At 36.3% G+C, this 25,292-nt stretch overlaps 5 protein-coding genes and 1 pseudogene across 8 annotated transcripts; 3 read left to right on the forward strand and 3 right to left on the reverse strand.

Moving 5' to 3' along the window:
- Positions 1 to 1,779: 1,779 nt before the first annotated feature.
- On the reverse strand, positions 1,780 to 3,821 carry LOC130503765 (uncharacterized). Of its 4 annotated transcripts, none has more exons than XR_008940998.1 (5): positions 3,134 to 3,821; positions 2,853 to 3,002; positions 2,674 to 2,752; positions 2,504 to 2,581; positions 1,780 to 2,399 (listed from the first exon to the last, which is right to left on the reverse strand). XR_008940998.1 is itself a non-coding variant. In XM_056998330.1 (4 exons), the coding sequence occupies exons 1-4, from the start codon at positions 3,444 to 3,446 to the stop codon at positions 2,238 to 2,240; spliced, it is 732 nt and encodes a 243-aa protein (XP_056854310.1). In that variant the 5' UTR covers positions 3,447 to 3,817; the 3' UTR covers positions 1,780 to 2,237. The 4 variants fall into 4 exon arrangements, 2 of the variants coding, with proteins under 2 accessions (XP_056854310.1, XP_056854311.1); XR_008940997.1 differs by having other exon boundaries at positions 2,674 to 2,756; XM_056998330.1 differs by lacking the exon at positions 2,853 to 3,002 and having other exon boundaries at positions 2,674 to 2,852; positions 3,134 to 3,817.
- A 1,088-nt stretch (positions 3,822 to 4,909) lies between these two features.
- Positions 4,910 to 5,242, reverse strand: LOC130503766 (egg cell-secreted protein 1.4-like). The gene has a single exon (XM_056998332.1). The coding sequence runs from the start codon at positions 5,240 to 5,242 to the stop codon at positions 4,910 to 4,912; it is 333 nt and encodes a 110-aa protein (XP_056854312.1).
- Positions 5,243 to 5,599: 357 nt separating this feature from the next.
- Positions 5,600 to 7,700, reverse strand: LOC130503768 (gamma carbonic anhydrase-like 1, mitochondrial). The gene is made up of 2 exons (XM_056998336.1): positions 7,268 to 7,700; positions 5,600 to 6,177 (listed from the first exon to the last, which is right to left on the reverse strand). The coding sequence occupies exons 1-2, from the start codon at positions 7,647 to 7,649 to the stop codon at positions 5,801 to 5,803; spliced, it is 759 nt and encodes a 252-aa protein (XP_056854316.1). The 5' UTR covers positions 7,650 to 7,700; the 3' UTR covers positions 5,600 to 5,800.
- Positions 7,701 to 8,984: 1,284 nt separating this feature from the next.
- Positions 8,985 to 11,987, forward strand: LOC108806742 (CBS domain-containing protein CBSCBSPB1). Its single transcript, XM_056998335.1, is given in 16 exon segments — positions 8,985 to 9,124; positions 9,462 to 9,633; positions 9,707 to 9,839; positions 9,915 to 10,164; positions 10,258 to 10,371; positions 10,555 to 10,621; positions 10,752 to 10,857; positions 10,936 to 10,994; positions 11,085 to 11,191; positions 11,271 to 11,315; positions 11,317 to 11,384; positions 11,455 to 11,524; positions 11,621 to 11,661; positions 11,664 to 11,722; positions 11,792 to 11,905; positions 11,907 to 11,987. Coding segments are annotated over 16 exon segments (1,626 nt in total).
- Positions 11,988 to 17,403: 5,416 nt separating this feature from the next.
- On the forward strand, positions 17,404 to 19,246 carry LOC108809304 (cytochrome P450 94B1-like). The gene has a single exon (XM_056998334.1). The coding sequence runs from the start codon at positions 17,497 to 17,499 to the stop codon at positions 19,006 to 19,008; it is 1,512 nt and encodes a 503-aa protein (XP_056854314.1). The 5' UTR covers positions 17,404 to 17,496; the 3' UTR covers positions 19,009 to 19,246.
- Positions 19,247 to 20,285: 1,039 nt separating this feature from the next.
- On the forward strand, positions 20,286 to 24,409 carry LOC130503767 (F-box protein At4g09920-like; annotated as a pseudogene).
- The last annotated feature ends 883 nt before the right edge of the window (positions 24,410 to 25,292 follow it).

Here is a 25,292-nt window from a genome sequence, read left to right on the forward strand (position 1 = left end):
ATCTTTTAATGTGATCAGTCACTAAAAACGCCAGCAGTTCTTACTTCCTGGTCTATAAATCCTAGGCTTCATCCTATATGACATCGACACATGCCTATTCAAAAACATTTGAGACTTTGAGTACCTTGAGCTTGCAATATTAAAAACAACCTCTTGGATTCATGTAATCAAAATCATTTCATGAATATGTCTGTATAACTGCATGCATTAGGCCGTGACAAGAGGGATTATGTAAGGATAATTACAGTAGATATACTCATCAACATTTAAATGACATGTACATCTACCAGAACATAGTTTACCTGGTGATTGATGTGTTCGTTTACATTTTTATCTACGGATCGAAATCCAATTTAAAGAGACCAACACAACACTTTCTTGAATTAGTATTAAGAATATAGCTCTTATATTTATATAGTCATTCCACGTTTTAGTGGCCAAGAGGAAAATAGAGTTACTAATTTAGCACAATCTCAATAGTTTCTACGAAAACAATTATTTTTGCTTGATTTGACATTCATAATTAATTATGACTAAATCTTTAGTTTGGTCTATAAATTTAAATTCTTTCAGATTATATAGTATAGATTTTTCTTAGATCACATTCTTCAATTTTAATCCGTCTCAATCTTTGTTTATATGTGTTGCTATCACCAAAATCACAATCATAAGTTAAAACTTATGAATGATAATTATTACAGAGATTTGAAATTACTGAGGATATCCATGGTCAAAAAATAATTAAACATAAAACCTTCTCATAGCTAGAGAATACTCTAAAAATCTAGGGTTTTAACTATGTGTTTTCTCCCGTTAGGAATACCAGCACAATTTTCCTTGAGAAATGGTGGAAAGAATGGATTCAGTGGAAACATGTGAAGCCAACAATTTGCGTCTAAGGTTGAGAATGCCTTGCAACAGGCTGCTTCAACATTTTCAAATTCTCCTGAGAAAATTGATTTGGAGATTTCAAGTACACATCCTTCGACACTGAAGAGAGACGACCAACATTTTATCAGATCAACATGTGACCCAGGAGAAAAAAATCCAGGAATCGTCAGTTGCTTATGGAGTTGAGCTTCTCCTCGAGTGACGAAGATAGTAGCACAAAAGATTGTGGCTAAGACCACAGAGACAATAAAATTTCTTCCCATCTTTCTTACTACTCAGATATCTCTTCTTTGGTTTGAACTTTAGATGTTTAGATGGTTTTTCGATATTGGAAGAAACCTAGAATTTAGATCAGGAAGTAAGAATTTGTTTAATAAGTAGAAGAGTAACATATAAATCATAAATTTGGTTTCAAAATGTAACTCACGATCGAGGTTCAATGTATTAAATGTTTCCCACATTAAAGTCCTGTTCGTTTGGTTGCTGCCGGTTTTAGCGTCAGCGTCGGCGTCGGCGTCGGCGTCAATAGCTGCGTCAAACTCGTTTATCCGATGTTCGTTTGGTTGCCGCTGACGCTGACGCTGACGCCGACGCCGACGCTGATTGTTGTTCGTTTTAAAGACGCATGAAATTGACGCAGCCGCAAAACGCCGACGCATGACGCTGTTTTAGGTTGTTCGTTTGGTTGACGCTGCGACTATTTTTATTTATTCATATTTTATTTTTAAAAATTTGTAAAATTGTATTTTAAATAAATAAAATGTAGTTTAAATATATTTACATCCATAAGAATATTATGTTTAATTGGTAATAAATTTTTGGTCAAATATAAAAATATTTGATGTCATAAATCATAAGCTAGATAAAAATAAAAATAATACATCAAACTACTTATAATCATAATCAATCATACTAAAAAAATTATACTAAAGTAATATGATAAAATCATACATTTAATTTTTGAAATTATCACTTCAAACAAATAAGACAAATATGTTTTAAAGATAATGATTTTGAATTCTGGTTCTTTCATGATCGTCAAGAGAAAGATAATGGTAATTGATCAAGTAATAGTGCTGAGAGAAGCTTTTGCCATATCCAAATGGTCGAATTATGAAGAGAGGATTATAGGTTGAATTGGGTTAAATCTGGTTGATATAATGAAGCAAAAACCCATTGTAGATGGGACTCCACCAGTTTTTATCTGCAATGTAGAATCATAGTATTCAGTTGTGTAATTGGGTGCTTGCTTCTGATGAATTTGTATTAGTTATAATTTGGTAACATTGCTGCTTCTGGTTTGTGTAAAGACGTTAGAATCAAAACAGCTTAGCCTTTGCTGCGAGTCAAACGATCTCAACAGGTCTCTTGTTTACTGTAATACGTGTTGTTCTCCACTCTTGTGTGAGATATGAATGAGAGAAGCTTGAGTGAGAGAAGCTTGACAGAGCTTGAGTGAGAAAAGCTTGACAGAGCTTGAGTGAGAGAAGCTTGGGAGAGCTTGAGACCTGCAAATACCAAACAAGAGAAACCCATCAGTAAAGCATCAACATCAGACACAAACCCATCTCAAAGACACATACTTTTGAAAATATGGTAGTAAGTATCTTACAGTTTCTCGGGCCATGGTACACTTAAACTGTTGCAGTTCGAGTCTCAGTCTTCTCACCTCTAGTTCAAGATTCTGATTCTGAGCATATTTAAAGAACACAGAACACAAACACCTCAGCACTTTTACATTCTGAAACACCAAATATACTTTACTGAAAACGTTCTTTTTACCTCTTGTTCAGTAATACTTCCCCCAGATAGGCTTTCACCGGTCAGAAGACTACTAACCATGGATGTGGAAGAGTGGGAGCTTCCTCCATTGGTGAAGTATAATGAGATGAAGAAGAAAAACAGTGAGATGACAGCTACTCTTTCTACTAACAACCACAAGTATAATGGGAAGAGTCCACCTTAGCAATTATCATGTATTAGAAACTCTTATCAGCCATGAACCAGGACGAAAAGCTTAGACAGTTTCAAATTCAGAAACATCACAAGTAAAGACACACAGCTACAAGGTAAGACCAGAAGCTCAGACCACTATTTTGAACAAAGGGTTCCTGTAAAAACAGATAGAAATATATACTCTTAAACTGGTTTCTCCAAGAAGTTACTATAGCTGCAGTTGATATGATAGCTTCCATAGTTATAAAACAGAAAGAGACTTAAGAAAGTTTCTAAGAGATGTAACCTGAGAGATGGAGAGAAGGTCGAGAGTTTGAGAGAGGTGGAGAAGAGAGAGAGGATGACATAGCTCGAGCTGCGGCAAAGAAGAGAGAGAGCTCTGAAGACCTGTGGAAGATGATAACAAGAGGAAAGAGAAGAGTCATGAAAAGGTATGGAGAAGAGAGAGCTTGAGATGAGATGAGCTGGGAGATGGGTAGATCGAGAGATCTCTGTCGAGGTGAGATAGCTCGTGGTCTGTGTCGAAAAAGAGAAAGCTCGAGCCAGAGATGAGAGAGCTCGTGGTCTGCGTCGGAGAAGAGAGAGGTCGAGCCGGACATGGGAGAGCTCGTGGTCTGTGTTGGCGAAGAGAGTGCTCGAGCCGGAGATGATAGAGCGGTCTGTGTCGGAGATGGAGACAATGAGAGAGAGAGAGCTGCGTTTGAGATCGAGAGATCGAGAGAGAGCTGGAGAAGAGAAGCTGAGGCGTCTATCGGAGAAGAGAAGCGTCTGCGTCAATAGGTTTAGGTATTTTGGTAATTAGCAAATTAAATTAAGGGTGGATTGGTAAATAGGTAAAGTAGACGCATAAAAAAAGACGCGACCGCTAGTTTTTTCGGCGTCTTGACGCTGGACGCTGCGTCTAGACGCAGACGCAGACGCCGGTACCTGCGTCGATGAAACGAACAAACTTTGTGCGAAAATTATTGCCGCAGACGCAGACGCCAGAGCTGCGGCAACCAAACGAACAGCACTTAAGTTGAGTTGAAAACTGTAAACCAAGTGTGTTTTTGTTGAAGTTTTGAAAGGGGAGATGTGAAAGTTATGAAAGTATTTGACCCACTTACATTTTATAACTTCAAATTTGGTTCCTTTATGATACCAACTTGAAAACCTTATTCGAGTATATTGTTTTTAGTCTCAACATTCAATTAAGCAATTACGAAAACAATGGTCTCTCGCACCCAGTCTTAGCTCGACCCAGTTTTTAAAGAAATATACTAATATGAAATATATTCAGTAAAATCACATTTTGGCCAAGAAAATGGGAATCGAGTTGATCAGCGACAATAACTTTCTCCTCAAGAAACACACGACTTATACCCCAAGAAAGTTACTAATATAATTTAATGTGATCAGTCACTAAAAACGCCAACAGTGCTGGCTTGGTCTTTATGACATTGACGCATCCCTATTCTCTAACGGAAGGTCTAAAACATTTGGGTACTTTGAGCTTGCAGTATTCAACGCAACCTCTTGGATTCATTTTACAAATCATTTCATTATATGCCTAAAAAGATACAACCAAAGATCACATGAGTCTGTCTGCAGTATGACTGCATGCATTTGATTACAACATTTAGGCCGTGACAAGAGGGATTATGTAAGAAGAATTACACTAGTCTAATTTTATACTCATCAACATTTATATGACATGTTTACATGTACCAGAACATAGTTACCTGGTGATTGATGTGTTAGTATACATTTTTATCTACGAAATCCAATTTAAAGAGACCAACACAATACTTTCTAGCTATTTCTTTGCTTCTTTATGCATCAAACTTTCTCAAATTATGTGATCTAACAAATCACATCTTGTGCCTTGTTTTCTAATATGAATGCCCATTTTAAAAAAAAAAACACTTTCTTTGAATTAGTATTAAGAGCATAGCTCTTATGGATTTACTAATTTAGCACAATCTCAATGGATTCTACGAAAACGATTATTTTATTTGATTTGACATTACATAAGACTTGGAACATGAATATAAAGTTTTCTAAAGCTAAACGATGGTCCACTTCACTGTGGAACAATGTGTGCACAATTGTCTTTGATAAGAGGTGGAAAGAAAGGGTTCAAAGGAAACATATGAGGCCAACAGTTAGCATCAATGGTCGAAAATGCTTTACAACACGCGACTCCAACATTTCCAAATTTCCCAGAGAATACTGATTTGTAGAGCTCGAGTACGCATCCATTGACGTTAAAGAGAGATGACCAACATTTCTCTATGTCCATAGGAGACTGTGGTGGTTGTTCATGAGCTACTACTACTAGTGGAGTCATCAAACCTGAAACACTTAAGACAACAACTAGTACTAAGGAAGCAATAGCTCTTGATTTGCTTTCCATTTTTCCCTATTTTTTTTTTCTTGCTTCTTTTCAGTTTAGTGGTTGTGTGTTATGGCTATTTGAAGAATCTTACTATTTATAGAATAAGAAATGGGTTATTAACGTACGTAATTAATTAGACACCATAGGCAACGGAAGAGACTTGAAGATTCTCAAGTAACCCATTTCGTGTAACATAAATTACATAATTTGTATTTGACCAACCAAAATATGGTAAAACGTTTGAAGTAGTTATGTTTCTTCACAATGTTACTTGCTATTTCCAACCAAAATTACAATAAAACATTTAAGATTATTCATTTGTTTAGTTTATTTATTATTTTGTTTATTTAAGTTGCAAATTTTTGCTTGTCCCCAGACAACAAAACAAGAAGTCATCGCCATTATCACTCTGGCCTTATCCAGCCAAAATCAGTTTACAAAGAAACCAAAAAAAAAAAAAACAAGACAAACATTTCAATGTTTTGATGTTCTTCAGCTAATTATTGCAATATGAATAGAGAGACGTAAGCACGCGAAACCCATAAGAGAAGCTTTGAAGAAAGAAAACGAAGCTTCCTAAACAGCGATTCCAAGGGACTTCTTGAACTTCTCTACCTCTAAGTAGACAGTGGAGTAAGGCAAGAACTCAGAGAAGTAATCTCCGCTTAAATGGTTGATGGCTACAGCGAGTTTCGGGATCTCTAAGGTTTCTTCGTTGGTTAGCGTTCTTATAAACCTTGCTGGATTGCCTCCCCATAGCTCACCTGATGGGATCCTTCTTCCTGGTGGCACAACCGAACCAGCTTCCAGGATTGACCGGGTCTCGACCAACGAACCTTCCATTAGAATCGAGTGTTGCCCGATGATGCACTCTGGTTCGATGGTACATGATCTAAGAAGACTGTATGCACCCACTGTCACGTACCTGTCGATCAACGTGTCTGCTGGTAATCCTGAAAATTCAAAAACAGACGGTAACCGCAGAATCAAATTATGAACCATCATTATCAAAAATAAGAACTTCATAATAAAAAGGTAAAGACTTTAGTGTATAATTGTGATAATACGACCACAACATGCTCTAGCCCTTGACAAGTAGACCTATAGTGACGGAAACATGATTGATTAGATACTATTGGTGTGTCCTGAAGTTCGAATACATTTTCCACATTACAGAGAGCCTAATTAAAACAGTCTGGCCTGTCTTTTCACACTGACCCTTGCCTTAAACTTGGAGCAACAATATAAAATAGACGGTAACCCTAGAATCAAAATTTAAATCTTCAGAAAAAAAGGTAAAGACTTTAGGTGTATAACGGTGACACACAAGTACACAACCAAGACATGCTCTAGCCCTTGACAAGTAGACCTATGGTAACCTAAACATGATTGGTTAGATAATGTTGGTGTGTCCTGAAGTCCAAATTCCACATTGCAGAGCCTAACCAAAACAGGCTGGCATGTCTTTCACACAGACTCTTGCCTTTAAACTTGGAGCAAACAATCAAAAATGGACGGTAACCCTAGAATCAAAATTTGAATCATCATATCAAAAGCGAGAGCTTCAGAAAAAAAGGTGAAAGACTTTTTAGTGTATAATGGTGAAACACAACCAAGACAAGCTCTAGCCTTGACAAGTAGACCTAAAACATGATTGTTCTAATCAAAACAGACTGGTCTCTCTTTGACACTGACCCATTGCCTCAAACTTGGAGCAAACAACACAAGCTCTTGACTTTATCAACAAAAGCCAAATCCTTTGCAGAATCCTCTCAAAAAGTCATAACCTTTACTTCGACATTGTCCCCAAATATCTGCTAGGCAGCTTCCTAGACGATCCATCATGTATATACCGTGTGTATAGCTAATTTATTCAACTCTAGATACTAAGCTCAATCACATAAACGTCATTAAAGATTCTTTATTTCCTATCACAAACACAACCTCGACTATACTAAACCCAAAGCGTGACAACAATAGCCAAAGATGCTACAACACTATTCCCTTCAAGCAAAGACAATAATGAGTACTACTCTCAATAACCTGTTGGGGAAGACCACGCGGCATGTACAACACACCGCTCCTGAACATTCGAGCAGAACCCCAAAGTGATCTTGTTGAGATCCCCGCGCAAAACGGCGCCGTTCCAGACGGAAGAGCCGTCCCAGACCGTGACCTGGCCGGCCAACACGACGTTGGGTGCCACGTAGGCATCGACGGCTACCTTCGGAAGCCACTGTCCTAAAGGGATGATCTGTCTCTGTCCCCTGTAGTCCCATTTCGCACGATCAGGCGACGGAGACGGCGTCGGTTTTGGCTTGGGCGCCTCAGTCTTCTTCGCGAGCGCCGCTTCCGCGGCGAAGAAACGGCGGATCAGGTTGGGAGCTAGTCCTCTGCGAGAGAATCGAGCTAGTGAAGTCGCCATTGATATAGATTTTGGATTCTTCCAAGGATTTGCGGAGAAAGGGGAGAGCGAGAGAGAGATTCAGGTGAAATTAAACGTGATACAAATTGGGCTTTGATGGGCCTTACTTCAGTAAGCCTAGTTACAAATTTGATTTTAACCCGATTCCTGTAACGTGGCCTTTGCTTTCGCAAGCACAGATTGGTATTGAAAACGAGAAGAAAAAACATAAAAATGAAGCTTAAGAAGCTTTGGTTATTGTTTTGACATTGGTATTTGCGAAGGGGAGTGGCCGTTCGAGAGATTCAGCTGAAATTAATTGAGATACTAATTGGACTTTAATGGGCCTAATTACTGTTAGCCCAATAAGAACGTAGGTCATGAAGTCATATTCTGGTTGGTGCGTTGATCGTTCGTTAGTATTTCGTTATGACTACTAATTTGACAATTCAACGTTGAGGAGCGAAGAAACTAATCAAATTACTAACGTTATAAATGAAACTGGTGAGTTTTATAACACACATATGAGACTTTTCAAAACCATGGGGTTGAACAAATCCATGATCTATTAAAACATTATTCAATCTCGTAATTAAAATGTTCTGATGTAAAAACAGCTCTAATTTCCTGTCGTAGACGAAATCTCAAGAAATTTGATAGAAGAGTAAAGACAAATCTAACTAATAAAAAATTAAATGAAATCCAGAATGTAATAATAAACTCTCATACAGTTTTAGCAAAAAATATAAAAAAACTCTCAGAGTCGTGTATTAAACGCCCATAAATGCCCAATGACGATAACACCCTTTCCAAAATGGGAAACAAATCACTGCTTCACGCGTCGTTTGGTCGCAAATCTCGAGGAGATAATCGTAAATGACCAAAGATAAAAGTTGCCCAAAATAAAAGGAGAAAGAGGTGAACCAAATTCGCACAAAAGGAATCAAAGAATCCCGATTGCACGTTTTACACAGACCATTTCCTTCCGCTTTCTCATCACTTTCCCGGGACGGACGGGAAAAGAATCTAAATCTCTCCTCCGTCTTCATCCTTCTCACGAACATTTGAGAAAAAAAATAGAATCCACGACGGAACCACTAATCTAACCCCCCCCCCCCTACTTCGCTCTGACCCGACCAGTTCTGCTGGTAATAATAGGCGTTGAATCAAACTAGTTTTGTTACAATTCTCCTTTTGCTTGATTATTAGATATACGATTTCACCAAAGACCGTTTTCTTCTTCTTCGGATTTGTTTTGACATGTAATTAAATCGATTTTGGTAAGAGCGTTGACGATTCTCCCTCTCCCTAAGGTTTTGATTTTCTTCTTTTTTTTTTTTTTTTTTTTTTGGTAAAATGGCTAGCGAAGACCGGTCATCGAGACGGAGCTTAACCGTCACGACTTCGTCATTGCACGGGAAGAATAAATCCATGGAGATCAGCGAACGTGGACTCGACACCGGCCGAAGATTTCTCAATATTTCACGCTCCACTTTGTAAGTCTCAATCTTGTATATATAAACCCTAATAATCAAGAATCTTTTAGCTCCTTAGCAGGGCCGGTACTAAGCATATAGGCAAGTGAAACATTGGCCTTAATGCTCCGGAAAATTTTGAAGAAAAATTATAGACAAATTTATTTTTAAAAATTTTGCCTATTAATTGAGAGCCCGGCCCTGCTACTTTTTATGTATTAGCTTTGTAATGTTGGTTTCTTAGGTATGATTACGGTTCCTTTAGGAACAAGTAAGCTAGTCCTTAGTTGTGGTTGTTGTCTCTTTTCGTTGAAGCTATTTTTGATTTTTATTTTTGATTTTTAATTTTGGAGCGCAGGGGTTTAACGGGAGGGGAGAGAACTGTTAAGCGTTTGAGGCTGTCTAAAGCTCTCACGGTACCTGCAACAACTACTATATACGAAGCTTGTAAAAGGATGTCTTCTCGCAAAGTTGATGCCTTGTTGTTGACTGACTCTAACGAAATGCTCTGTGGGATTCTTACCGACAAGGTACTACCAAAGCATCTTTTCAAAAGGTTGTAACACTATACTTGTTTCATCCTATTCATTCGTTTTCTTTCAGGACATAGCTACAAGAGTTATCTCACAGGAGATTAATGTAGAGGAAACACCTGTTTCCAAGGTTATGACTAGGAACCCAATGTTTGTTCTTTCTGAAACACTTGCTGTCGAAGCCCTTCAAAAGATGGTTCTAGGTTTGTTATGTGTTTGCCTTTAAAAATTTTTTTCCTGGCGTGTGGATTCTTGATATCTTTGTTTAAACCCTGCAGGTAAATTCAGACATCTGCCTGTTGTTGAAAACGGCGAGGTTATTGCGTTGTTAGATATAGCAAAGTGTCTGTACGATGCAATTGCTCGTATGGAGAGAGCAGCTGAGAAAGGTAAGGCCATAGCTGCTGCCGTTGAAGGTGTTGAAAGAAGTTGGGGAACTAACACCTCAGTTCCTAATAACTTCATTGAAACGCTAAGAGACCGGATGTTTAGACCTTCTTTATCAACACTTATACCAGATGATTCAAAGTAGGTAATCTCATTCCTTTTTTTTTTCCTAATTAATTTCTTATTACAACAACATTCTTGAGTGGTTTAAGTTTGATAATGGTGTTTCTTCAGGGTGTTGAAAGTCTCACCAGCCGATACAGTGTTGACTGTAGCAAAGAAGATGGTTGAGAATCAATCAAGCTGTGCAGTCGTGATGGTCGAGGACAAGCTTCGAGGGATTTTTACGTGAGTTCTTCTTTAACTGTCTGATGCCCAATAGCTCGGTCTAATTATGTATTTATTTATTTTCATTCATGACTCTTAACTACCTTACTAACTAGATTATGCGGTGACTGAACTCTCTTGTCTTCCTTGTGAATTATTATTACTAGCTTCTAAGAGTTTTTTGTTTTTTATTTGTTTGTCTAGTTCCAAGGATATACTGATGCGGGTTGTGGCTGAGAATCTTCCTCCATCTGAGACTACTGTGGAACAGGTAGGATTAAGTGATTAGTCTTCTTTTTTAGGTTTATGTATTTTCTAAGTTTCCAGGCTAAGTTTTGGATCAAATTTGATTCCTATCTCCAGTTGAGTTTAATAGTTTGTTCTTATTGGTGAATGCGCAGGTTATGACTGAGAATCCAGAGTCTACGACAGTAGACACACCAATCGTTGAAGCTCTACACATCATGCACGAGGGAAAATTTCTACACCTTCCTGTAACGGACAAAGGTAAAACAATTTGTTACATTTTGGATCATAATCATAAGTCTTATGAAGACTAACTAGGCAAAAAGTCTTGTATTGCAGAAGGAGATGTAGTTGCAGTTGTTGATGTAATCCATGTAACTCACGCTGCTGTCGCCACAGTAAGTAGTCTCATATCTTTTAACTTCTCACTGTTCTCTTGTTTCTAGAGACGTCTTTTTAATAGTGTGGTTATGTTTTGATGTGATCAGGCTGGAACCACTGCGGGAAAGGTAGAAGGAGACAAACATGAGATGCAAAAGTTTTGGGATTCAGCAATGGAGCTATCTCCCAATGAGGAAGACGAGGACACGAGAAGGTCACTTACACTTTACTAGCTTTAACCGCTAAAACGTGTTTGCCTAGTTTTGCTGACTTTGTTGGAAAATTGTTTTCAGTGAGAGCTCCTTGAAAGTAGCTTCTGAGCTGAGACAGGGAGGTCACTCCTTTAGCAAATACATTTTCTTTCAAGATCGAAGACAAGAACCACAGAATGCACAGATTCATTAGCGGTAAGCAAGCAAAACAGTTTCAATCTTGTGTGTGTACGTACTCACATGGATTTGGTTTCTAAAACTGCAGACACTCGTAGTTTGACAGAAGTGATAACAGCGATCCTTCAGAGAGTAGGGAGTGATATCGATTCAGACAAATACCTCAAATTTTGTACGTAATAATACTTCTTCAAAAAGACAATGATGATTCAAACCTTTTTCTTGTCTCGCCTGAAGTGTTTGATGGTTATAACTTATAATCTACAGTATGAAGATGAAGACCACGATAAAGTATTGTTGCTTCAGATAGTGACCTTCAAGCAGCCATAGATCATGCCAAATCAATTGGTTGGAAGGTAAAGCAGTTTATAAAACATGAGTTGTTTGCAATCTGAATTTGATTGGATCATTATATAATTTTGCAGAGTCTGAAATTATATTTGGATGATTCAAAAGGAGGTAAAGGAAGAGGAAGAAGGAGAAGAGCAACAGTATCAGGAGAAGCAATGGAGTATGTACAGACGGACGCTTGGGCTGCCTGCGTACAGTGGAGTTGCGGCTGGTGCAGCATTAGTAGCTGTCCTGGTTTTATGGCTTATCTCAAAGAGAGCCGGACAGTAGTGACTTCTGGAAGGACAATCAAGTCCTCTTACAGATCGATTACAAACAAAAAATAGTGTGATGCAATTGAAAACAGAAACAGGGTTTTGAAGATTTTGTCTGAAATAATTTTATATACAAATTTGACCCAAAAAAAAAATTTTATATACAAAGTCATCTTTGTGATTTTTTTTTCTCTGAGATTTCCTTCTTGATACAGAGAAAAATCTTAAATTAACTCACAGCAAATGAGGAATTCAAGAACAAGGCTTAGAATCTTGTCTAAACTAATCACACCTTGTCACAAAAAAAAAAATCAAACAGAACAAGCCACCTCACTTAGTCACTTGGATCAAACTAGCCATCTTTACACCATTATGTTCATTACCTGGCTTGTGAGAATTTGGAATCGCAAGAAAGTACCAACAAGTAAAATACAGGAGGCCCAATAAGGGCCAATATATCTCTCTCTTCGGCAGCAGTTTCGAACGCTGTCTTGCAAATTTCACTGTTGGCTTCAACATGGTTTGATCATCTTTTACCTTTCTAATATAATAGGCCTGCAAATAAGGCTCTGGACGACAGAGGCTCTACTAAAGACCTGCTAATGTATCTAGACAGGGTTAGATCATACTATCTGATTCCAGTTTTGAAGAATTCATAGCTCGTTATTTATGTTATATTTGTTTTTTTCTGCACAGAAGGGTCAAACAGCCGTATAGGGAAAAAAGACTTTCAGTCTTTGACTGTCGAGAAGCTTCATGCCCTTCTCAAAGAGAAAGGCCTTCCAACAAAAGGAAGAAAGGCAAGTCAAAATATCTTTCACTATATATAGTTTCTTAAAGAATATGTGATGTTGCTTCCGGTATGTTTATCTTCTCTCTTGTTTCGCTGATGGATTAAGAGACTTGACTTGGTCTCTCGCAGGATGAGCTCATTGCGCGTCTTAAGAATGCAAACTGAAGATTGAGAAAAAGGCTCTTGTGAATGAATATATGTATCTTTAGGGGTTTTCTGGTAGACAAATAGTGATGAGAACATTGTTGTTGTTATCAAAAATTAAGGTGCTAAATTATGAAACTGGGTTTGGTTTGGTTTGGTTTTGTTTTGAGATGTATGATCGAAGGGGAAAATGGCTTATTCCCTATAAACTAGTTGTTCCCGGCTTTTTTCACACACGAACTTTTAAGCCATGCCAAAACCACACGAACAACGGAAATATTGCTTATTCCCTTATGAACTAATTATTTCCAGCTTTTTCACACACAAATCTTTAAACTTTGCCAAAAACCACATGAACTATGCTATTTTTAATTACATACACAAACTATCAATTTTAAGCTAATTTCCCTAAAATCGTAAATTGTGTTATTCAAACATTAACTTGTAGAAGATTTATTCTCAATTGGGAATAAAATTTATTATTTTGTAGAAGATTAAATGTTTTACATGATGCATAAAGAAAGAAGAGCAGCAACTACTAGTTTTACCAATCCGCTGTGTTACTGCTCTTATTTCTTTATGCATCATGTAAAACGTTTAATCTTCTACAAGATAATAAATTTTATTCTCAATTGATGATGAAGAGTAAGACGATTTTTGAAGAAGAAGAGCAGTTGACAAAAAAAAAAATGATGTATTATTCTTTTTTATCAACCCAAATTAATCGGCTATACATCTGTCATAAACTAAGTTAATGTTTGAATAACACAATTTACGATTTTAGGGGAATTAGCTTAAAATTGATAGTTTGTGTATCTAATTAAAAAATTAGCATAGTTCATGTGGTTTTTGGGCAAAGTTTAAAGATTTGTGTGTGAAAAATCTAGAAATAATTAGTTCATAAGAAAATAAGCAATATTTCCGTTGTTCGTCTGGTTTTTGGCATGGCTTAAAAGTTCGTGTGTGAAAAAGCCGGAAACAAGTAGTTCGTAGGGGAATAAGCCATTTTCCCATGATCGAAGTACTAGTGACTTTTGTAACACGTAAAACTCATGGTTCAAGAGTTTAGATTGAGTTAACAACGATTTCAGCGTTTTGACCTGTCAAACCAAACCAATAAACCAAATGTGTAAACGAAATGATTATGATTAACGGGAAGTTTGTCGTTTTCGGGCTGATGCCTGATGGGCTCATAATATAATGATTAGTAGTAATAATACTCACAATAAAGTAAATAGTACTGAGATAGTAATGTGTGTAAATTGAACTGTATAATATAATGATTAGTATTTTAATACGCATAAAGTAAATAGTACTGAGATAGTAATGTGTGTAAATTGAACTGTGGAGAAGATAATATAATATTCAGCAAAGAAGAATAAGGCAAAACAAGATTTGACCCGCAAGTAAGAAGTATGATCCTCCAAATAATGTTTTTAAATGTTTATTCAAGTTGTGTTTATCCTCCAATTTTCATCTCAAACTAAACAAAATTTATATATAAGAATTTTAATGCCTATTTTCCGCTTAATGCTTAGGGTTTAGAATTTGAACTTTATAAATTATATTCTTAACTATTTTACCAATTTATAAAAAGAAATTAAGCTATTTATTGATTTTGCTATAAGGTTTCGTCTATTTCCATTGCTCTTAATTTTTCATATCCAATTGTTATTAGAGTTGAGTCTATTTGTAGCAATATAGGCCAAATGTCTGGTTTATTTTTATTTTTAAAACCGTGGACTCAAATCATGAGCCTCTTGTTAAAACAAAACAAAACCCATGATGAGATAAACCATGAGCCTCGTTGGACGGTGAAAATGATAAAAATGAAATTGTGAGATCGAAATATAGAGAAAAACACTTTAATTCTACTATTTTATAGTGGCAATTCTTTTTGGTATTTGTCGTTCATAAAAACAAATAATTGTCTGTCAAATCAAAGCAAGAAGAGCGGTCTTGAGAGATACTTCTGGGAAACTCTACTTCTGGTCAGTGTTTTTTAATAAATGGAGACTTGTCGTAATGGTTATGAAATTATTGGACCCACTCCTCTGGCCGACGCCGTTTTTTATCTCACTACGTGAGCAGGTGGCTCATCACTTCATCAGTCTCCCATTTTTCTTTTTTGAAAAAGATCAGTCTCCCATATTTTGCATATGAGTTATTTGTTAATGGGGTTTAGCTTCTCATATTTCACATACATAATAACTAATCGTCTTCATGCCTTGTTCTTTTTTTTCGAAAGCACATGTATGTACTTATAATGCAAAAAAGCTTAACTTTTTCCATGCCATATACGTAAAAAATGTTAGTTGCGTAAGAGAACACGAAAATGTAAGCTATTTAGTCAATAAAAATGTTTCAGTTTTGATCTAGCAAAAACAAATATAATCATCTTTTATTTGGAAAGTAATACTACGTTTTGCTGTTTTTATTACTTTTATTTAGTTTTTAAGCTCTGCAAATACGAATTAGTTCATAAAATGACAGTAGATGTGTTTTGAATGAATAAGAAAATATGTTTATCAAAAACTTTTTTTTTGAACGACTGTTTAAACTTAAAAATGAAATATATATGAGAGAGAGGGTAAAATTTTATCAATACGCGGATGGTATTTGGGAAACATGAGCTTGAAAAGAAGTCACCGGAACTAGTTCTGACTTTTTCTTGATGAGATTAATTCAACTCTCAACACGAGAACCATGTGCACAATAATGCTACCAATGAGTTCGATAACTAGTAGAGCAGTAGTCACACAAAAAGTGATCAATAATATCTTGCAATTATTTGTTTTTAAATTTCGGTTGAAAATTTTCATCAACGTGCTTGATCTTATCCGACACATCCATGTTTATATTGGCGGAACAGTCAAACCTACACTCGTCCAAATTTCACTGTACATAGCTGTGAGATCAAATTTAAATATTATAGTTTAAAAAGATAATTATAGTATGATTAAAATATGCCATTAGCTATGATGATTCGATAGAAAACTTATCAAAATGAAAAACCTAAGATTGTGTGGTTCAGTTCCAGATCCGAATTTCTCCTATAAAAGAGAATCTAATTCTCATTTAAAAAAAAATCACTGCACAGACCAGTTCCACTATGTACTAAACAAATGTTTATTGCATATAATATAACTATACATTTGATATTCCCTCATTCAACAAATCTACAGGATGCCATAAGAATCAAAGATCATTATTTGACAAGACTGACAGATCATTCATTTAATTATGTCATCACGTACTGGCCTTAGTTATGAGATTAGGTTATAAAGCTAATGAGATTAGGTTATAAAGCTAATGAGATTCTAAATAAACATTTACAGTACTAATCCAGTTTGGCTAAGCGATTTGATTATTCTTTTTAATCACATGTTGCTTGTAAATACATGCTACCAACAACCTTATCACCTAAAATTAATTATTCTATTGGCATCAAATATATGTTAGACTATAATTAACTTGAGACTTGAGAGACACCGCTAAATTCGTTTGAGAGAATCAAAAACCACTATATTCAATATTGTAACATATTTTTGTCATTAAGTTATAAGTTTAAAAATATCTTAAAAAAACAAATTAAACGTTTTTGTACTTTCAGTGTCTGAGGCGTGTCTACATTTTCTGATGAAATTTCGGCTGGAGATTTGGCCACCAGTGCGCTGAGAGTACTGGCTTGTCCTTGTCCACATCTATGTATTATTTATTTCCTTTTGGGTCAATGAGTGATTGTATTGCTGCGTCGACGTCTATGAATATGTGGTTCAATATTTTCTTTATCAGCTTAATTATACGTTTGCCAACAAATACAACGAGCTTACACATTTTCCATTTTTGTTGTATTCTTTTGGAAGTGGCATATATATGATAAATAAAATTGGCGTAAAAATGATAGAGAAAAAATCTAATTCACTGTTGTAAATAATATTTTATTAGCTCAATTAGTAACCTTGGCATCATGAATCACGTGATTGTATAAGTTTAAGTGCATTCGTTTGATGCCCCCATTTCCTTTCTCATTTGTATTTTTTTTGTTTCCTTTTCGATATATGTATGCATAATAGATAGTTATATATTTTACCCAGCATGTTTTTCTTTTTATATTGTTGTCGATACTTAATGATTTATTGAATATGTGATTAGTTAGATGATTTGTTTCCTACATTTCTATTTTTTTTATATAATGGCGATTGATAAATATTTGATGATCGATTTTTTTTTTGATATGTCAATTTATTTATATAGTTAGTTAATAAAATTTATTATTTATTTTGGAGTTATTTTATTTTGTCTAAGTAATTAATGTGTTTGTAAGGTTTGAGACTATACCAGAAAAACCTAATTTTAAAAGGTCACAAATATATTTATGGCTAAAAATATCTAAAACTACATTAGATGAATAGTATAAGAAATGAAATAATCATTTTTATTATGTCGTTTTCTGGACTAAAATATGGTCGGAGCCACAACTTGTATGATTATCCTATCATATATATAATAGTTCCTATACAGATCAGGAACACGCAACAAAAAACATAACTCAAATTACCAGAAGAAGAAACAAACAACTCCAAATATGGAAATTCTCACTGCAGTTCTCGTCCTATTTCTAATCTTAGGGTTTATACTAATCTGCTCGTTTTCAACTAAAGCCCTAAAACCACAAAAAGAACCCTCCACCAAGCTAAAGTCGTATCCACTCATTGGCTCAATCCTCTCCTTCAAAAAAAATCGCCACCGTCTCCTCCAATGGTACACCGACCTCCTCCGTCTCTCTCCATCTCAAACAATCACCGTCGAACTCCTCCTCAACCGCCGAACCATTGTCACGGCCAACCCCGAAAACGTTGAGCATATTCTCAAAACGAACTTTTGTAACTTCCCTAAAGGCAAACCTTTCACCGACCTCCTCGGAGACCTACTTGGTGGTGGAATCTTTAACTCGGACGGAGAGTTATGGAGCTCCCAGAGGAAACTCGCCAGCCACGAGTTTACAATGCGTTCCCTAAGGGAGTTCACTTTCGAGATCCTCCGTGAAGAGGTCGAGACCCGCCTCGTCCCCGTGCTTTCCTCCTCCGCGGATGGAGGAAGGACGGTGGATTTTCAAGAGATCTTGAAACGTTTTGCTTTTGATGTAGTTTGCAAAGTTTCTTTGGGTTGGGATCCGAATTGTCTTGATTTGACCCGACCCGTTCCAGCTCTTGTCCAGGCTTTTGACGTAGCGGCGGCGATCAGCGCTCGCCGCGCGACGGAGCCGGTTTACGCCGTGTGGAAGCTGAAGCGTTTGTTGAACGTAGGGAGCGAAAGGAAGCTCAGAGAAGCGATCAAGACCGTGCACGTGTGCGTGTCCGAGATCGTCCGGGCAAAGAAGAAAAGTCTCAAACTCTGTGGTGACGTGTCGGACAAGCAAGACCTCTTGTCTAGGTTTCTCGCGGCCGGCCACGACGAGGAAGCCGTGAGAGATTCGGTGATCAGCTTCATCATGGCGGGGAGGGATACTACCTCGGCGGCGATGACGTGGCTTTTCTGGTTGCTGAGTGAGAACCCTAACGTGGAGAAGAAGATTCTTGAAGAAGTAAGAAACAAGGGATCGTTGGAGTTAGGGGTTGAGGATTTGAGAGAAATGAGTTACATGAAAGCTTGTCTATGTGAAGCAATGAGGCTTTATCCACCAGTGGCTTGGGACTCAAAGCATGCAGCAAACGACGACGTTTTACCGGACGGGACACCAGTGAAAAAAGGAGACAAGGTTACTTATTTCCCTTACGGTATGGGAAGGATGGAGAACGTTTGGGGTCAAGACTGGGACGAGTTTAGACCGAACAGATGGTTTGAGGAGGAACCAAATTACGGTACAAAACCGGTTTTGAAAAGTGTGAGCTCGTTCAAGTTTCCTGTGTTCCAAGCCGGGCCAAGGGTTTGTATAGGCAAAGAAATGGCGTTTATGCAGATGAAATACGTGGTTGGTTCGGTTTTGAGTCGGTTTGAGATTATACCGGTTTGCGAAAACCGACCGGTATTTGTTCCTCTTCTAACGGCTCACATGGCTGGTGGGCTGAAGGTTAAAATCAAGAGGAGAAAGCATTAGTGATGTCCCCTTTTAATTAATCAAGTCATCTTGTCCTTATAGAATATTCACCGAATATGTAAAATGTGTGGTTGATACATTAAACCAAATTTATAGTAATCAGTTTGATAGACGTGTGTCTATAAAGTAAACAATTTGTGGGTGTATTTCTTCTATCATCTAGACTTTTATTGAAATTGAAATGTATAATTTGTTAAAGTATGTATATGAATGAATTCTTTTAACATGATATTTTAAATTGATAAGAATCCAGCAAATAGTAGGACATAATGGGGCAGATTACAGTAACGATTGGTTCATACAGCGAAGAGATGGAACAGAAATGCATCACAATCTTGTCCTATGTCCAATAAAATACGTACACACAAATCACAATACTGTCATCTTTTAGACTACATTCAAATCCTATTATTAAACTATTGGCTCCAATGGTCATCTTTTTGCTGTAAGTGACAAGTAACCAGTGGGAGACAAAAATAATTTGATAGCATATTTTTATTTAGAGTTTGTAATTTTGAAAATTTTTTTTCTATTTTGTTATTTTAATTTCTCAAGTAACATTATCACAAGTTATTTCAGCTTTAGTTTTCCAAGTAATTGTACTTGAGTTTCTTGATTTGTCTTTATATCTTGTAAACACAGACCAACAAAGCTTGAGATACAAATCATACTCCTCTTCACATCTTTTGTTATACTACTGTTAGTATCTTAAATTATTTAACAGTTCCATTTATAAACAATGAATGCGATGTTGCAACAGATGAGATATGAAAACGATTTTGATTGGTTGGCCAGAAGACCAGAACAAAAGACGAAATAAAATATTTGGATTGAAAATAAGATACAATCAATGTAGGTCCCTATTCAAGGCTTTGTTAAAATAATCAAGGTACACAAGTCTTTGTTTGTCCGAAATTAAACTATTTAAATGTGATAAGTGACAACTGTAAATGTGATTTTTCAGTAAACTAATAATAGGGGATTGTATAAAGAGTAGTGGTCGCGTAAGCATAAGAACAAAAAGAAAGCAATATGTCTACTTTCTCGAGCTAAAATCTAAATATAAAACTCTTCCTTCTTTTGGACACACCAATAAACCGGAGTCTTGAACCGGTTTTCTATAAACCGATGAATTCAAACCGGACACTAGGGTTTCTGGGTTTATAAATCATTGCGCCAAAAAACCCGAGTCTTGACAATAAGGAACTCACCATCCACCAATCTAGCTTTTTTCTAGGTTTTGGACGGTAGCAGTATCTTGAGAGTTGTAGAGAGACATGGACCTAATGAATAGGTTAACAGATGACTTGCTGGTCAAGATATTATCGTTTCTCCCCACAAAAGTTGCAATCTCCAACCAGCATCTTGTCTAAACGATGGGAGTGTCTTTGGATGTGGTTACCAAAACTCGAGTATATTAGCAGATGTTTGAATGCAAGGGTTTCAAGTCCGAATACGAGAGTTCACTACGGTGTTTTCTTGACAGAAGCATACCATTACATAGAGCTTCGGTCATCGAAAGCCTCCGCCTCGATTTAGCTTATTCAGGTTGTAAAGCTGAAGATATCAAACTGTGGATGGTAATCGCAGTTTCCTCGCTTCTTACGCGAGCTTGAAGTTTGTTATCTTGATCATCTGGACAAGAACAACATATTACCAAGTAGCTGTACGCCTCTAAATCTCTAGTGACTTTGAAACTTAGCGGCAACATTCGCTTGGATGTTCCTCGTATGGTTGGTCTTCCTCCTCTGAAAACTTTGCAACTTCGACATCTGAAGCTCTTAGATGGACAATCTTTTCGAAAGCTCCTATCTATCTGTCCTGTTCTTGAAAATCTGTCGGTCATGCTCTATGGTGGTTATGTCAATATGGGAAAGATCACGGTTATCATCCCCTCTTTGCTAAGTTTATCACTAGAAATACCTTCTACTGGTCTTCAATATGGTCTTGTAGATGGTTTAGTGATAGATACCCCGTCTTTGAAGTATTTGAAGCTTGAGGATTATGATAATAATAATCACTCTTGTCTTATTGAGGATATGCCTCAGGTGGAGGAGGCATATCTAGATGTTAAGTGTCCTGATATTGAGAGACTTATAGGATCAATCACATCCGTCAAGCGGCTTACCCTTATCTTTGGAGGTAAATCAGTTAATTAACTGCAACTCTGTGTCCGTTTATAGATTCATTTGTTAATTGTTAGTGAATGAATAAAAATTTTACATGGGTTGTTGAAAAATTATTGAATGGTTAGAGTTATAGCCAATTAGTTTTAATATGGAAACTCAAGATAACTTTGAATTTAATATTAGACTTTCTACATTTTTCATTCCCAGGCAGGCTATATATCAATGGCAGGTTTGTTTTCGACCAGCTTGAGCATTTGGAGCTATGCGTAAGCACTGATTGTGCGTCTAGTCTCCTTGTCCGGTTTACTCGAAGATTCCTAACTTACGAGAGCTAGACCTCTATGAAAATGGTAAGTAAGCTTCTTTTACACTTTTACTATAGTCTCTAATTAAATATTTCTTAATTATTTATAAAAAGACTCCTAGTGTAAGTCACAGTAGTGTACTGGGTTTGAATCAACTGCTTTTGCTCGATGGCAGGATCATAAAAAGGTTATATGGCTTCGTGGAATCAACCGGGACACTGTTCCCAATGTATTATGTCGAGTTTGCAAACTTTCAGCTGGTCAGGGTACTGTGGAATACCACAAGACAAAGATATTGTGGTTTACATCTTGACAAATGCTTGTCAATTGAAGACTGCAACAATCTCGTCTGACGATATTATACTCCCAAGTATGAGATGATAAAGAGTTGTCACTTTCCTACGGAGCAATCGGCCACATGCCGACTCGTATTTGATAAGGATCTTTTTATTTTTTAGATTGTTTTCGTTTAGAAGTTATTCTTGGGTTCACCAACCAATAGAAACTTGTTATCTTAGATTGAGTATTTTTAAAAAAAGAAAACAAAAATAATTGTCCAATTGCATTATATTTTTAAAATAAATAAAAATAATAATAACAAAAACAAAAATTTTTGAAAAATAATTTAAAATCCGCCAGCAAAAAACTGATACCCTAAACCCTAATCCTAACCCCTAAACCCGATAACCCCTAAAACCCTTGGATAAATCATAAACTCTAATTCATAAATATCAAACTCTAAATCATAAAATACTGAATTTTTAATTCTAAATCTTAAACTTTAGATAAATTTTAAACCTTAAAGATTTATATATAGTTTTTTTAAAATACATTTATACAATTACTATTACTTTTATTTATTTTTACTTTTTTATTAAAACATAATATAATTGACAATTATTTTGTTTTCTTTTTCAAAAAGATACTCAATCTAAAATAACTAATTCATATTGGTGGCTGAACCCCTAGGGGGTGAACCCAAGAAAAAGTTTTTCGTTTATAATATTAGAATCCAAATCGAACTTTACCATTTGTGTCTTGTCGTCCAAGAAAGTGAAGACACAATGGAAATAATTAAGTATGCTCCATTTCTAGTATAATTAATGAAATTAATAACTTTTAGCATTGTTGAGTATTATATTGGGAAATTATCTTTAAATCCCGAACTTTCAAATTTGGTTCAAAAAAAAACTTGAACTATTGCTTGGACTATTTAAAGCACAGACTAATTTTGACAAGCCGTTTAAAGCCTCAAATTAATTTGACTAAGCCATATTCAATATGTCGTTATCTCGTTATAACGACACCGATTAAACGGGTTAACTTCTGTTTACTGTTCCGTTAAATCTAAGCTATGTCGTTTGAAACAGAAAAACTCCTAAATTACTATCTTCTCAAAATCGCAATCCATAAATTTCTATCTTCTCAAAATTGTAATCCCTAGTTTCCCGGATTCTTTTGTGTCTTTAATAGCAAAGGTATCACATGTAATCCACACTTACACTTCGGTGGGAACCCACGCTCTCTTCTTCAGATTGTTCTCTGAAGATGAACTCATCCTGAAATCAAGAGAGAGTTTGTATTTTTGATTTGGGGAATTAGGGATTGCGATTTTGAGAAGATAGAAATTTAGGAGTTTTTATAATTTCAAAACGACGTAACTTAGGTTAACAGAACAGTAAACGGAAGTTAATCCCGTTTAATCGTGTCGTTAGCCGAGATAACGACGTATTAAATATGGCCTAGTCAAATTAATTCGAGGCTTTAAACGGTTTTGTCAAAATTATATGTGCCTTAAATGGTGCCCAAGCAATAGTTCAGGGCTTTTTTGAACCAAATTTAAAAGTTCAGGATTTAAAAGACAATTTTCCCGTATTATAGTAACAAAATCATCGTAAATAATGTTGATTGTTGAGTAAAACAAAGGTCTCCAACCGATTATTTGCAGTAAACCGAACCCCGGCAAAGATTTTAAATTCTCGAATGGTTAACCTTAATCCGGCCCACTGCATCCTAGCCTTACAGTAAAATACCAATATAGGTTAACACAAGATCATCATCTCATCATCATCTTTAGGTGAGATCTTAGATCTTTACGTTTTGTATTCTGTCTCTGCTTCTTATGTTTCCCTCCTTAGAATGTTTTAGTTTTGGGATGAACAATAATAATCTAATTTCTAAAGAATTGGGTTTGTGTGATTTGAATTTTTTTTTAGGGTTTCCGATGGCTGGGAAGATTAACGCAAGAGAATTATCATCATCATCATTCACCGGAAGGTGAGATCTTAGATCTTTACGATTTATTACTCTGCTTCAGTCAAGTGTTTCGAAATCTAATTCCTATATAATTGCTTTGTGTGATTTGAATATTTTTTTTTAATAGGGATTCCGATGGCCGGGAGGGTTAAAGAGTACTACAGGTATCCGGCCTTGGAAGCTTCTCACAAAGGACTTGTCCGCCGTTATTTTGCGGACGTGTTGTAATGAGATTGTGGATGATCTAAAACGGATTCGATCGTGTCATGGAGCCAAGACGGTAAGAGTTTCATCTTTTGGAATCAGGACAAGTTCTGCAGTGATATCTGCTACCCAAGTATGGACTTACTACGTTTCCAACGTTCATCCGGCCGGCTTAGCGTCACCTATGTAAGTAAACCTATTTTCTTTGGACTACTTTGGTTATAATTCTTAATGTTTTTGGTTGTTTATTTCCCATTGTTCCTTGTTTTTTGTAGCGTTTCCGTAAAGTTGAGGAGTCCTGAGCACTGTGAATACGCACACGACTACTTTGTGAGAGGCAAACCTGAGCTCACTGTGGAGATTGAGAGGCAGTTCAAGGAAGGTGTGCTCCGATTTAAGAACATCAAACCACCAGAACCGGGCTCTAGGGAGATAAGGGAGAGAAGGATGGTCTCATACTGGCCCAGAAAGCTGCCAGGAATCTCTCTATCTTGTAAGGAAATGTGAACGCGACCACCACCACTCTTATTATGTCTAATAAAATACTCTGATACTTTTTTTTTTTTTTTTAAATACTCTGATACTTGCTTGCCTGCCTTGTGTCTTAAACACCTATCTATCCTTCTGTTTGACTATAATGTCTTATGGTTTGTCTACTGAACATGCTTCTTTCTGTTAAGTCGCTTTTCATCAATTTCTGCACCAGAGCTAATAGGATCATAAGTTCATAACCATTCCACGCAATGTTACAAGAGATCTCTGCTATGTCTGTTACTTTCTCATCTTAGATCCTCTCTCATCATCAGATCTTCCACTATGTTTCTGAACTGTTACTTACTTGATGCTTTCCCTTTTTATGAGATCAATTGCCTCTCTTACAAACTCTTGAATTGGTTCTCTTTAACATATGTGGTGTTGAGTACACATCATTAAAATAAAGATAATCTAAATCTTGATTCTTCAACTCAAGCATCACCCATGTTATCTTTTCTTCACTAAATTTAAAATGATGAAATGAAAATATTAGTGGATCTCCCCTTTCACGACCACTTGGAATAAAGAATCCAAAAATGAAGCGAAAACCATAGAAACAAATAAGCAATTTTGGAGGAATTAAAGAAGTCAAGTGAACAAAGACAACATCAGTTAGAGATTTCAACGAAAAAACTATGCTTTGAAAGCAATGAAAGAAGAAAACAAAAATTTTATTCTATAACTTCAATTCCTATTACAAGATAATCTCAAAAATCCTAGCCTCAAGACTCAAAGGGGTTCTTAGAAGGTATAATTTCAGAAAATCAGTCTGCATTTATTTCAGGAAGAGCAATAGCAGATAATGTTTTGATAACACATGAGATGCTACACTTCCTAAAGACATCAAGGGCAGAAA

The sequence above is a fragment of the Raphanus sativus genome, unplaced genomic scaffold (assembly GCF_000801105.2).
Source record: "Raphanus sativus cultivar WK10039 unplaced genomic scaffold, ASM80110v3 Scaffold1117, whole genome shotgun sequence".
In the NCBI taxonomy this organism is placed as follows: Eukaryota; Viridiplantae; Streptophyta; class Magnoliopsida; order Brassicales; family Brassicaceae; genus Raphanus; species Raphanus sativus.

Coding starts and splice junctions, on each gene's coding strand:
- LOC130503765 (XM_056998330.1), bottom strand. CDS start 3,446: ATGTCCGGCTCGACCTCTCTCTTCTCCGACGCAGACCACGAGCTCTCT. Junction 2,853..3,133: donor ACCTTCTCTCCATCTCTCAG/GTTACATCTCTT, acceptor ATAATTGCTAAG/GTGGACTCTTCCCATTATAC. Junction 2,582..2,673: donor GAAGTATTACTGAACAAGAG/GTAAAAAGAACG, acceptor AAATATGCTCAG/AATCAGAATCTTGAACTAGA.
- LOC130503766 (XM_056998332.1), bottom strand. CDS start 5,242: ATGGAAAGCAAATCAAGAGCTATTGCTTCCTTAGTACTAGTTGTTGTC.
- LOC130503768 (XM_056998336.1), bottom strand. CDS start 7,649: ATGGCGACTTCACTAGCTCGATTCTCTCGCAGAGGACTAGCTCCCAAC. Junction 6,178..7,267: donor CGCGTGGTCTTCCCCAACAG/GTTATTGAGAGT, acceptor TTGAATTTTCAG/GATTACCAGCAGACACGTTG.
- LOC108809304 (XM_056998334.1), top strand. CDS start 17,497: ATGGAAATTCTCACTGCAGTTCTCGTCCTATTTCTAATCTTAGGGTTT.